Source organism: Lytechinus variegatus, chromosome 18 (genome assembly GCF_018143015.1).
Source record: "Lytechinus variegatus isolate NC3 chromosome 18, Lvar_3.0, whole genome shotgun sequence".
NCBI classification, from domain to species: Eukaryota; Metazoa; Echinodermata; class Echinoidea; order Temnopleuroida; family Toxopneustidae; genus Lytechinus; species Lytechinus variegatus.
The window spans coordinates 12,446,273-12,460,732 of record NC_054757.1 but is presented as its reverse complement, the minus strand read 5'-3'; the positions used below and the strand labels follow the sequence as shown (position 1 = coordinate 12,460,732).

The window sequence follows — 14,460 nt, the reverse complement described above, 5'->3', positions numbered from 1 at the left end:
ATGGGGGACGTGGTTACATGGCTAATGTTGATATACTACTGCTTTGTCTTCGGTTTTGCCAATGGGTCAGTCATGTTAATTATACTCCAGTATCATAAACACTCCAATACTTCAAATGCGTAGTAGTAATTCATTGGGGTTTTTCTTCTTTTCAGCCATTCCAGAATTCAAATTTGGCATCTAGATAGGCATTTACCCAGATGTATGATAGCTTTCATTAAATTTAGTTGTATTATTTTCTTTTCAGAATTTATTTGCACCCACGGGGGCATGGTACATAAACTTTGCACTCGGTAACGTGTGAAATGAACGTCCATACCAGTCCTGATTGTGTGCTTGTGATTGAACAAAGATGAAGTTGCATGGTTTGGGGAGTTTAGATGCGAAGTCTTCTGTAGCGCCTCCTAGGGTTGATTATAGTCCAATCGATCAGTGAGAGTGCAGTTTATGCCATTGATTAGCGAAAATGGATTTGGGAAATGTTGAATGTAGCGATCTTATATCAAACACCCCCTCTCTATGATATATCCATGTTATTTTCTACTTTCATTACCATAATTTTCAAACTGTTGTATTTTCTAATCAAAGTTTCGATGGTGATGTTTTTTTTTCTCTCTTTCTTAAATTGTGATTATATGTTTATGTATCTTGTAAGAATCAAATCTATTCCATGTTGATGTGTTATGTGGAAATACCATTTGCAGATTAGGTTAGTGTTGGCCTCACAAACAAACTGGATTTGTCTATAATACATGTATATAGTGCAGTTTTGGTTCTCACTTATAATTTCACGAGTATCTGATTTGATTTGTTTAGGTCAAAAAAATTTAAGAGCTTGCTATTTGAATAGTGTTAGAGAACAAATGGAAAACAGTTTACTCTACCGTCATGTTCATTTTGGAAGTTAGGGGATTTTGTTGTAAATTTGAGAAAGTTTTTGAAATTAACATTGTAAGGAATTGCTGGTAATTCTCAAAATCGTGTGTCTCTGTTATAGTGTCTTATGTAAGTCTTATTAAGAGGCAAATAATTTTTCTATACACAGTGATCTCCATGATCATTTTCGACTGCATTTCTTGAGAAGGGTGAAATAAAAAGTAGTATTCACTATCAATTTCCCAACATTTAAATGACAAACAGGTTTCCCAGCTATACTATTGGAACAAAGAAAATGTGACAAATTAATGTCTTTAACCTTTCCAAAGGGCAGAAAGTTAAGGACTTGGATGTGGGAGATGGAATCCTAAAAAAATGAAAATGTACTGGTTTTTTATTGCATGCCAAATTTGCAAAATCAGTTGCATGATGGTAATTAAGTACTGATAAACCAGATTTTCTTCGAAAGTCTTTTTTTTCAGAGGGGGGGGAGGGAATGTTGCAAGTTATGTTAAAGTTTAGCTGGGAACCCTGTCTTTGTTAGTAAATGCTGATTTTCTGTGAGTTTTATGTATCTGATGTGTGGGTATATATATATAGAATAAATCTTTCTCCTCGTAAATAAATTACAAATTGGTGGATAACCTAAGATGATGAAGATACAATGCAGATGTCTTTGTCGTGTTACTTGGTTTTCCAGATCTTTTTTATAAAATGTTGTAGAGAAAACTATCGCCCCACTATCACATTTGAGAATCATAGCCATTCTGTTATGCATAAAGGAGAATAAATGTCAGAATACATGTATATTGTCTTTATGAGTGTTATTCTTTTTTTATTTGTGTTCATGAGTGTTATTCTTGTTTCACGTGGTGGGTGTTTCATAAAGCTGTTCGTAAGATACGAATGACTTTACGCACAACTGGTGATCCTTTCTTGTGCTATCCCTGTGTAATTGAGTTATGACCTAAGAACATGTTCCAGTTGTGCGTAAAGTTGTTTGTAACTTTACGAACAACTTTATGAAACACCCACCTGGGGTCGATCATATGATGCGTAATATTTTTCATATCTTTGTTCATGGACGTAATGGAATTAGACTATTAGTAGACCATGTGTTGAGTGGACGAGTTGGCAGACGAATTGGCAATTTACCGTTGTAGACAATAGTGCAGTTCACGTTAATGGCTAATTTTGTGCCATGTGGGAACAGAAACAATAAGTATTTGAATCGGGGGGGGGGGGGGGGGAGTGAGTTGTCATTATTTTTCCAAATATTTTTCATCACATTAATAAGCAGACTGGCTTTATTTATATAATGGCAAGCGTAATTTTGGGATTCAGCCCCCCTTATTATCTCGGCTGTCGAACGTGCCGAAAATTGGCATGCGCGTTATCCATCGCACTATCTACAAAACTTTATAATCGAATTCTGGGAAAAATCTCATTGCTCATTAATTATGCTAATTATGTTTAAAATCATAAGTTTGCTCTAATTAATAAAATAATGCCCCTAAAATGCTAATTTTCGTTTCACATACTCTCGATGAGCATCTGATCAAATTTATTTAAAAAAAATTTCAATATCACATTTATTTTCTTATGTATTTCTTTGTGCATCAAGCATCTAATTATCAATATAGCCATGCTGTTTTTTGTACTTTCATTACTAGAAATGTTACTTTCTTTTTTTTTTACCCCTAAATTGTGAATCGTACAGTATGTTTTATGTGTTGTAAAAGTGAAAGCTATTCCAGGTGATGTGTTATGGGAAAATACCATGTACAGAGAATTAATTCTAGTAATTTCTTTCGACATTGTTCAAAAACTGGATATGTCTATACAGTGCGTATTACACTTAGAAAAAAATCCTGTAAAATTAAGGATTTGTAATATCCTGAAGATATTTCCACATTTTAACATTGGTACAGATCCATTTAAGTAAATGATACAACTGTCAAAAAATATTTCCGCTTGAGTGGACACCACTTACTTTTGAAAAGTTGGTGAAAAATGATTTGCGCAGAACTTTGAAATAGTTATCCGAATATAAGTAGACCTCCCGGGGGGGCCACTTCCATTCACGAGTGGATACCATGCGCGACCATGGGGTCTCGAAAAGCACCCTAAACACGTAATTTCCATTTTCTGAAAATGCACCCCTTAACAAGTATTGGCGTGTGAAAACCTACCCTTAACAAGTATTGGAAACAAAACGATACTCTTGGCAAATATTCCCTGAAATGAACCCCTAAACAAGTACAGGAATGTTCTATTGTTACGGGTCCTTCGGTCGTCGGCTTTACCTTATTTGGTTTAGTACGACCCCAACTTCTACACCTCGCTCAAATCGGACTCTAAACACGAAGTTTTGGGGCAAAAAGGACATCCTTTATAAAACATTTTAATTTTGTTTTATAATCCCCACATATTCGACCCTAAACACGTAATTTTCCTAGCGAAATAGATACCCTTTTTTCATTATTTTTGTGTTTTTGACACCCTTATCACGTTACGTACGTAACGTGCCCTATCGTGAAAAAGACATCCTTTTTACGTGTTTTTTTGGTCGCGCATGGTATCCACTCGCCAATGTAAGTGGCCCCCCCGGGGTAGACCTTAATCATGAAGAACACATGGAATTTAGCTATTAAAATTGATTTGAAGATATATTTGATCTTTGTTTAACTTGTTTTCTTGCCCAAAACACTTCAAAGAGTAAATTGCACCCCACACACCGAGGCCACAGCTTTACATCTGAGCTGTGACTTACATGAAATAAGCTTAGGCTTGATTTTCATTGTGTTAATCATTGTCAAGCTTGGAAAAAGTGTGGAGAAACAAGTATTAAATAGAAAATGAAATGTAAACCCACTTTAAATGATAACAAGTGGAATGCCTCTGGCCGTCTCACCTGCATTACGCAATTCAATACAGCAGCAGTGCTGACTTTGAAAACTACTATAACTCGCACAAGATGCTCAGTGATACTTGGTTACTCTTATGTCCACGTTTCATGAACTAGACCAATACACTTACAGAGATACAAGTATGATGGTAATTCAACAAATACCCCCAATATGGCCAAAGTTCATTGACCTTACATGACCTCCAACCTTGATCATGTAACCTGAAACTCGCACATGATGTTCAGTGATACCTGATTACTCTTATGTCCAAGTTTCATGAGTCAGATCCATAATCTTTCAAAGTTATGATGGTAATACAACAGATACCCCCATTATGGCCAAAGTTAATTGACCTTTGACCTTGGTCATGTGACCTGAAATGTGCACAGGATGTTCATTAATACTTGATTACTCTTATGTCCAAGTTGTTTTAACTAAACCAATATACTTTCAAAGTTATGATGGTAATTCAACAAATACCCCTAAATTTGGCCAAAGTTTATTGACCCTAAATGACGTTTGACCTTAATCATGTGACCTGAAACTTGCACAGGATGTTCAGAGATACTTGATTATTATGTCCAAGTTACCCACATGTTGTACTTTTTAATTCCCAAGGCTTTTTTTCAAAGTGTAAACTTTTTTTTTGATACGCACTGTAGAATCAAAATTTGATTATATACATGTGAAACTTCTTGGTCATGCAAGTTGATTTTTTTCCAAGTGATTGCGGGAAATATATCGATCCACTATCACATTTGAGAATCATAGCCATTCTGTATGCATAAAGGAGAATAAATGTCAGAATACATGTATATTGTTTTAACGAGTATCATTCTTTTACATTTTAGTCATATTTTTTAAAATTTATTGTCGGGGGGGGGGAGGGGTACTTTAGTATAAATGTATGATACGTATGTGCCACGGTTGAGACCCCCCATTTTCAGCATAAATTTCCATTCAAGAGCTTCACCAATTTCGAAAGCCACAGAAATTCCTATTCCTATGGTTTCTTGTTCCAGTGCCCACTTAAACTCAGCGCAGCACAGTGGCAAATTACAATTGACTGCATTCAATGGACAGCAAAAGCTCTGCACAGCGATTCGGAGGCCGCTGATTGGTTCATTGCGCAGAAATAACATGACCAATTCCATGCATATTCATGCGAAGCTCCATAATATGGAATTTGCGCCGTTCGAGAGCATTGCATTTTTGGCAATCGTTGATCCTAGAGCAGTTCCGGAGACCCCAATTGTAGACCAAGGTTTAGTTCCAGAGCCCCATACTTTCGTTTTTGGTGCAGCACAGAGGCATCATGTTATAATTCGAGTACCCCCTCTTCCTCTTCCCCTTCGGGATATTGTCAGTTTTCATGAACCACCCCCAGAGGTTGTCAGCATGCAGACAGAAAGTTGACTCTAAGTGCTTTAAAGATCTATATCATCACCCCATTCACCAGATCCTGATATGCCCAAATACAATGCATGCACTTTCTCCATTCCCTGGGAGCATTCCAACAAGAGTTACAAGACTCAATTGCTAGGTATACTACATAGGCTTTCGCATCCTACCTGGTACCCATTTAACCCCTGGGTGGAGGGTGGCAAATTATGGACTGACCCCTTGCCAAAGGACGCTAGGCCATGGTGGGATTCGAACACACGACTCTCTTATTACAAGGTGAGAGTGAGAACCACTACACCACGATGCTTCCACAATGCAATGTTATACACTCAAAATTTATAATTTAATCCACGAACGTAAGCAAAGGTTGCTTATACCTCAGTCACATTTGCTTTACGGCGAGTCGAAAACAGCCGTTTTAACATGTTATGTACGAGCTACATGTACGTGGTTTGTATAAAAATGAATAAAACGGCTATTTTCGACTCGCCTTACGGAGGCCGTAGAGCAAATGTGACCAAGGTATAACCAGGGACGTTTCCTCCCCCTACATACACAACTTGAATTTAAAGGGTTAGTTAACCCTGAAGAAAAGCTTGTTGTAAAATGTAAAATGTAAAAAATTCAAGAAAATATCATTGAGAAGGGTTGAGGAAAATCCATCGAAGGTTCAGGAAGTCGTATAAGAGCAGCTGCCCCATGTTTTATGCATAATTTTCTCTTTTTTTTGATGGATCATGACTAAAGGTGTTTTTCTTTCAGAAGCAGACATGAATAACTTTGATTTACTGAAGGTACAATAAAATACATTTTCATTTTTTAGGGGGGGGGGAAATGACATTTCATAGATATATATGGGGAAGCTGCTTGCATAAGACATCACTAACCAAAAAATTATAATTCTAGTAACTAGGATGAACATGATACGTTTACATGAATCAGTTGAATTGAGACAAGGAATTGATTAGTATGGCTATCTGGATCGGGGATGTTTCCAGTTGTGGTTTGTAAAATGTAAAAAAAAAAAGATGTCACCACAAGTAGATGTAGGTCATTACAAACTTAACCCACACACACTTATGAAGCAAAACCTCCCATAAGAAATAATATTTACTCCCCAAGAAAAATAAATGTTGATTTTTCATGATTGTTTAATACATATGACATGAATCATGGAAGCAATGCTTTTATACAATGAAATATATATTGGAATACATTCCCATTTAATATATATAACGACTGTTTACAATCAGTAAAATATATATTCTTACACATGTACATTCTTCAATCACCAATACACAATAAACTCCAAATTAATAATAATATATATATATATATATATATATATATATATATATATATATACCTGTTTACAATGAAATATATATGTAAATGTATTCTTGTACATATACATTTTACTAGTTCGACATAAATATTTGAATACCAATCACCAACACAGTATGTCATAACTATGCAAGCCTTACAAATTATAACAAACACTCTCATACATACTTGACGAAAATTTGACGATGTGCTCTTTGCAAGGAAGGACGGATCGCAAAGTTGACAGAAATTACATGGACATGGAATTGAATTTGATATGAGTGTTCAGCATTTAAAAACAAACATTGAAGAAATAGAATTCATCTATACGAATGAAACAAAAATCCTACTGGAATGTGTACTTCTAAAGCTTACCCCCCCCAAAAAAAAATGTCCTTGTTATAGCTTCAGACAATTACTAAATATATTACATGCACTTATTAGACCCAACACACTCCCAGCAGTGCATTATTAAACTCAATTGAAGATGACTGACTTGATTTGATTTGATTCATTGTTTTACATTCCACAAAAATACATACTCTTGATCAAATAAGAACATAATGACAATAGTTACATTCACTGTTTTATAAAGTAAAAAGAATGACGTGAAATATGAACAAATTCTTAAAAAGCATACCATAGCGTGTAAACATAGGTTCCCAGAAAAAAATAATGAAATAAATTATTAGAAACTTGATGGTACTGATGATGATGGAAAGTGGCAAGTAAGAGCAGGAAAGGGGTTTGAATAATTAGACTTGGTAGCTTCTGAATTTTCTAAGGACATCGTCCCCTTTCTCTCTCGACCAGCTTGACGGCACACCAGAATCTACAGTATCAGAAAATAATATAAAAAGCAAAGTCAAAGGTTTATTTCAAACCAAGTTATCGCATGAAATACTGTAATCATGGAGTATGACATTTGTGACAACATTATTTGCATAAGGACGGGACCACCACAATAGGCCCCTTAAATCTATGAATGGTCAAGTGAACTTACCTGATGCTTTATATGAAGCGTAGCTCCTTGATAATGATAACAATAACATTGTTCATTCATATGGCACAATATCCATAGGCCTATACACTCTTCTGCTGCACTTACTGTTATACATACTGTCATTATTCTTGAAACAGCCGAGCTGCCATCGTAAGCGCTATCTATTATTCAAGGAATACATCTAGATTCGCCAGGAACCCATTTACTTCATTAAGGTTGGGAATGGGTGCAGCACATTGTGTAAGAATTTCTAGCAGAAGGATATTAACACCTGGGGAGCGTTTCATCAATATTTTCATCCGACAAGTGGTCAGATCTGACATCTTTCCATGATTTTGATTGGATGATAGGCACTGTTCCTATGGTAACTGTCGGATAAAATGGGACTTGTCGGATAAAACATCTGACAAGTCCTTTCATGAAACGCCCCCCAGGAGTGGGATTCATACCCACGAGCCTCTGATTAAAGGATGACAGCTGAAACCACTACTCCATGATGTAATTTGCAAATAATTGGTATGTGAATATTCATTGACATAATTCAATGGGGAAGGTACATTGTTGTATCGTGATAGTTTGTACGGGCTCTGGCGATATTTGAATAATTAAATACACAATATATTTATTAAGCAGCCGTAATATACAAAAAAATAAAGGGGTACTCCAGGCTGAAAACAATATGATTTGAACAGATTACAGTAAAATCAGAAGGATAAAACACTGAAAATATCCTAAAAATCAAACAAGGAATATCAAAATTATGACCATTAGAGTTTTGTATTATTTCGGTGAAACAATTCAATGAGCACACTGATGAGTGGTGATGTGATATATTATTGCATAAAATTATATTTATTCAAATTTTGTCCACCATGAATGAAAACAAGTGGAATGCCTCTGGCCGTCTCACCTGCATCACGCGGTTCAATATAGCAGCAGTGCTGACTTTGAATACTACTCTAACTCGCACAAGATGTTCAGTGATACATGGTTACTCTTATGTCCACTTTTTATGAACTAGACCAATAAACTTACAGAGATATGATGGTTATTCAACAAAAAACCCCAACATGGCGAAAGTTCATTGACCTTACATGACCTTTGACCTTGATCATGTGACCTGAAACTCGCACAGGATGTTCAGTGATCCTTGATTACTCTTATGTACAAGTTTCATGAATCAGATCCATAAACTTTCAAAGTTATGATGGTAATTCAACAGATACACCCAATTCGGCCAAAGTTCATTGACCTTTGACCTTGGTCATGTGACCTGAAACGCGCACAGGATGTTCAGTGATACTTGATTACTCTAATGTCCAAGTTTAATGAACTAGACCAATAAACTTTCAAAGTTATGATGGTAATTCAACAGATACCCCTGATTCGGCCAAAGTTCATTGACCCTAAATGACCTTTGACCTTAATCATGAGACCTGAAACTTGCACAAAATGTTCAGTGATGCTTGATTACTATTATGTCCAAGTTTCATGAATCAGATCCATAAACTTTCAAAGTTATGATGGGAATTCAACAGATATCCCCAATTCGGCCAAAGTTCATTGACCCTAAATGACCTTTGTCATGTGACGTGAAACTCATGCAGGATGTTCAGTGATACTTGATTAACCTTATGTCCAAGTTTCATGAACTAGGTCCATATATTTTCTAAGTTATGATGACATTTCAAAAACTTAACCTCAGATTTCGATGTTGATTCCTCCAACATGGTCTAAGTTCATTGACCCTAAATGACCTTTGACCTTGGTCATGTGACATGAAACTCTAATAGGATGTTCAGTAATACTTGATTAACCTTATGGCCAAGTTTTATTAACTAGGTCCATATACTTTCTAAGTTATGACGTCATTTCAAAAACTTAACCTCAGGTTAAGATTTGATGTTGACGCCGCCATCGCCGCCGTCGGAAAAGCGGCGCCTATAGTCTCACTCTGCTTCGCAGGTGAGACAAAAACTGGACAACCGAATTAAAGCGCAAGATAATCATTGCTGCAATTTACTTTGTTAAAAGATAACACATGTATGAAAATATGATATAAGTATGATTTCTTGCAATAATATTTGAAAAGGAAAAGTGGGTACATGAAATCAGCCAACCTATTGCATATTTATGATTACATGAAATTTTAAATTCAATAACTATATTTGTCATCAAATTTTGATGAAATTTCCAGCATGTTGCTCATTGAATATTACTCTATTTATTCAGATATAATTATTTTCAGCCAGGATTTTCCCTTTACCTTTAAAGTTTAAGTCCACCTCAAAAAAATGTTGATTTGAATCAATAAAGAAAAAGCAGACAAGCATAATGTGAAAATTTCATCAAAGTCTGATGTAAAATAAGAAAATTGACCTTTAAAAGTTTTTGTTTATTTTTCACAAAATAGTTATATGCACAATATAGTCACATGCAAATGAAAGAATCGATGATGTACCTAACTCACCATTTCTTAAAACTTTTTTTCACAGGACGATGAGGATAAAAATAGAATATTTCATATTCCATATAATAAAATACAAAAAAAATAGTGAGTGTGTGATGTCACTACTTCCCATATTTGCACACCGACCCGGATGGGCATATAACTATTTTGTGAAATTAAACGAAACTTAAAAATGTCATAACTTTCTTATTTTACATCCGATTTTAAAGAAAGTTTCAGTGCTGTGCTTGTTGGATTTTTCTCTTTTATTTAAATCAACTTTTTGTTGGGGTGGACTTGTCCTTTAAAGGCTTTTCACATTACTTACAAGGGACTGATCCATCAGAAGAGTCAACGCTGTTCCCAGGGCAACTTTGTGATGAGGTCGACGATGTCTCTTGAAGTTGAGAACCATCCTCTAGCATCGGCTCTTTCTTCTTCTTCATTGCCCAATGCATTGTCTAATGAGAAGCAATAAAAGTTTAAGCAAAAATAGTAAATAGTCATGAAACAATATGAATAACAAAAAAGTTACAGCATATACTCTACTGCACTTGATAACTCTGCCTTATATGCCAATATAACACATCAATTTCATTGCAAAATAAAGATCAGCACTGGAGTAATTTTGAACTTGTGAAGAGCTGAGCAGTTCAAAATGTTTTGTAAAGAGTCAATATGGAAATAAATCTTGCATACGAAGTTCAGAGACCATTATCATTTCACTTTTCAACAGGGGCGTAGCTAGGATTTTTTCCCGGGGGGGCACTGGGGGGTCCTTGCTTTTTCAGGGGGGGGCACCGGCCATTTTCCGGTGTGTGTCTATGTGTCCACAAGGGCGGATCCGACTTTCGCCAATAGGGGACCGGGCCAGAAATTATCTTCACCTATATCAGTCACTTCTTAGTTTTATTCTTATAAAACAACATAAACATAAAATAATCTCATAAGCCTTATAAAAAGTGCGAGCGCGAAGCGCGAGCAATTTTTTTTTACTTTAATGTATTTTTTCCTGAAAATTTACTTTTCTGGGCAATGTTATGTGTGATCCTGAACAAGATTCGTATGTACCCCCAAGCGCGAACAGAAATTTTTATCAACTGTTCTAGCATTATCGAAAAGGGACCTGTTAAGGACTGCTTACAGTTACCCACGAAGACGGTATATATTTCAATAATGCGAGCGCGAAGCGCAAGCAAATTTTTTGACATTCTGACCTAAAAAAAAAAGGTCATTCTAAGCACTTTTTGTATTAATTAATGGGATAGGTATGTAACTAAACAATTGATGCGAGCGCGAAGCGCAAGAGGAAGAAAATTAAGATTTTAGACCTAAAAGCGGGACACTCTATTCATATTTTGTAAGTCATAAATAGGATATAGTCAATTGGGTATCATTAATAATGCTATCGTGAAGCATGAGCAGACAATTATTGATATTCTGATGTAAAAGTGGATAATATAAAGAACATGCAGGCTATCGCGCATGTTTTATATTTAGACCTAAAATCTGGGCATTCTGAATACATTTGTTTAATGGAACATTATGGAATACACGTAGACAATATAAACTTGGCAAATCAAACAATGTGACCAAGCAGCGTGAGCTTAAAATGCTGATATGTAGACCATAAAACGGACATTTTACAGAGCACTTAAATTTGTACATGAAAAAAAAATAATGAAAGCTCGATGTCCGAGCTAAAATATGTTTTGCATATTGACTTCAAAACTTGCTTCACATCAGCCTATTGAGCAAGATATGAATCCCATCGAACAGGCAATTATGGCGCGAAGCGCCAGCAAAAATTTAATATAGTAACATGAAAATATATTTTTTTAATTGCAAGTCTTCCCCTCACATTATTTCATTCACTCGTCTTCCTCCTCTTCTTTTTTTTTCTGTCTTTCTTCTTCTTTTCCTTTTTCTTCTTTCTCCCTTTTTTCTTTTCTTTTTTTTGCTCTGCCAATTTTTTATGGGGGGGCACCTGGGGGGCACACCAAATCTCAGGAGGGGGGTACGTGCCCCCCAGGCTCCCCCCCTTAGCTACGCCACTGCTTTTCAATGACAAATTTTTGTACATTTTTTGATTTACTCCTTTCACTGGATTTAGCATCCTCTCTTGCTAATGTTTCTCATTTTAATGTTCCTAATTTATACAAGGCATTGTTTGAAATATGTCCTCCCCTGGTTATATTATCTATGCAGTACCAAAGTACATAGCTCTGCTAAGATCAAAAGGGCATTTCACTCTGAAATTAACTTGATTTACATCACAAGAAAGTGAAACAAAAAAACAGTAAAAAGTTTAATTTTTATGAAATTTAAAGAAATATAGAAATACAGAATTTTCCAGAACAGTAATTGTGTTCAAGACCCCAATTGTATATAGTAATTTAAAATAAAACACTTCTTGAAATTGCATCGCTTTATCACATTACAAAAAGAATAATTTCAAATAAACATCTACTGTTTGGTTGTTGAGTGCTACTTTATTCAAATAAATTTGGTTCTAGGGTAGAATGCTGCTTTATAAATACAAACCATGTGAACTGATCCTCTTGTAGCACACCATGCTTTGTAGGGAATAGACAGACCGCTCCGCCTCCAGAGGTCGTATTCATGCCGTAGTTTCTCGTCCGTCAGAGTGTCCCGTGCCTGCTGGAGCTTTTGAAACTTTGCAACGGCATGGGGATCATCAGGACGTTTGTCTGGGTGCACTTCTAGAACTCGGACCTTGAACTCGGCGTTAATCTGCTCCGTCTGGTGAAAGGACAGAGAAAACCAGGGGCCTGTTTTTTTATGGGGGTGTTCACACAATGGTTTGCCCCAAAACCCCCAGACACATATTAACAAACCTTTGGCTAAAAGGATAGACTTTCAAATGTTCACTTTGTGATGTTAGTCACATGCTGCTAGCGCCCACATATGTCATTTTATAAATTCCATTTTCTCAAAAAAGTGAGCATGATTTACATACAGACTACTGATTTAATTGGAATCTGATATGAGTTCAAAGTTTCTCCCTACCATCTAATAGTATATTAAAAGTTCTCTATTTGAATTATTTGTTTAAAATTACAATTTGCATTAAAGCAGGTTTAGAGCTAGCAGAGTTGGAAAGAATGTTAGTATTAAATTCAACATCTATCTGCGTTTAAATTCCAGCTAATTTTGCAATGAAATTTTAATCTAATTTTTGCTTCCCATATTCACATACAGATCTATATCACAAACAGCTTTGTGAGAGATATCATGGAAATAAAAGTAAACTTCTATTCAATCTCAATCATACTGGGAAGAAAATAAGATATCATGGTGGTCGATATGAATCTATTTCACTTTCATCATGCCAACTGGATGGCCGTCTCCGTTTCTGAAAACCAGGGTCCGACTCCTAAACACATTTCAATGACAATGACGAGTAAATAAAAATATTTCATATTTCATATAATAAAATACAAAAGAAATAGTGAGTGATGTCATCAACTCTCTCATTTTGATGTAACTGGCTCGGTCATATAACTATTTTGTTGAAAATAAGCGAAACTTTAAAATGCCATAACTTTCTTATCTTACATGCGATTTTGATGAAATTTTCAGTGTTATGCTTGTTGAATTTTTCTCTTTTTATTCAAATCAAGAGCAACTTTAAGAACGACTGATCCTTTCTTATACGCTAAACCATTGCCAAACCATAATAAGAAAGGATCACCAGTTGTTCTTTAAAACTAAAGTAACTTACGTACAGCTGCCTTTGACACACCCATCCAGCCCGGCCCAGATTAGTAAATATTATAATTATGGGAGTTAATTTGCCTGAAAAGAGAGGGAACAACTCACTGTTGACAATTCATCACATCCAAGCAGCACGTAATAATCATCTTCTGCCTTCTTCTCATGATTCAGTATCGCATCCATCATTCGCTTGTCTTCACGTAAGTAACTTCAATTCAATTCACTTTCAGACGAACAGCAGCAGCCAGTGGGAGAAGAGAGTGGGGTTGATATAAGTTCACCCAGCCGGAACTCCAGGGGACGTAGACAACAAACCTGCCGCTGGCATCGCCTGCTGCACGGGAAGCTTGAGTTGAATTGAAATGCGACGAAATATAACAGGGCTGCGGTAATCAAAGTACCTGAAAATTCCTGCAAAAGTACGAACTGGACATTTACAGGTGCACGTTACTTGAAAATACTCGCATAGACGTGAAAGAGTACATCATAAACTATATAACCTCCAAATCCTCGACCCACTTGTTGCACGTTATTTGTGCTGTTCCAGGTTATAATTTCAAGGTCCATGCGACGTGCGTGAGGGACTCGATGTGACGCGATTCAATAGCCAAAAAAGAGAGCTAAATTAAAGAATGCTAAATATTTTTATATTGGAAATACAGACAAAATAAACTGCTATGCAATAAATAAATTGGAGTCACTGATTAAAATCAACCTATTCGGAATTCCATTTATTGGTATTTTATTATTTCTAACCA

The 14,460-nt window shown here is 35.9% G+C and overlaps 1 protein-coding gene across 1 annotated transcript; it reads right to left on the bottom strand.

The window, feature by feature from the left end:
* Positions 1–6,782: 6,782 nt before the first annotated feature.
* LOC121431634 (dnaJ homolog subfamily C member 12-like) lies at positions 6,783–14,220 on the bottom strand. The gene is made up of 4 exons (XM_041629232.1): positions 13,808–14,220; positions 12,509–12,727; positions 10,293–10,425; positions 6,783–7,344 (listed from the first exon to the last, which is right to left on the bottom strand). The coding sequence occupies exons 1-4, from the start codon at positions 13,886–13,888 to the stop codon at positions 7,268–7,270; spliced, it is 510 nt and encodes a 169-aa protein (XP_041485166.1). The 5' UTR covers positions 13,889–14,220; the 3' UTR covers positions 6,783–7,267.
* Between the last annotated feature and the right edge of the window lie 240 nt (positions 14,221–14,460).

Bases quoted from the DNA above. Each gene is read 5' to 3' on its own strand.
- LOC121431634 (XM_041629232.1), bottom strand. From the start codon at position 13,888: ATGATGGATGCGATACTGAATCATGAGAAGAAGGCAGAAGATGATTAT. The intron at 12,728-13,807 runs GTGAGTTGTTCC...TCCTTTCACCAG, and splicing joins GATGTGATGAATTGTCAACA to ACGGAGCAGATTAACGCCGA. The intron at 10,426-12,508 runs GTTTGTATTTAT...GCTTCTCATTAG, and splicing joins CAAGAGGATCAGTTCACATG to ACAATGCATTGGGCAATGAA.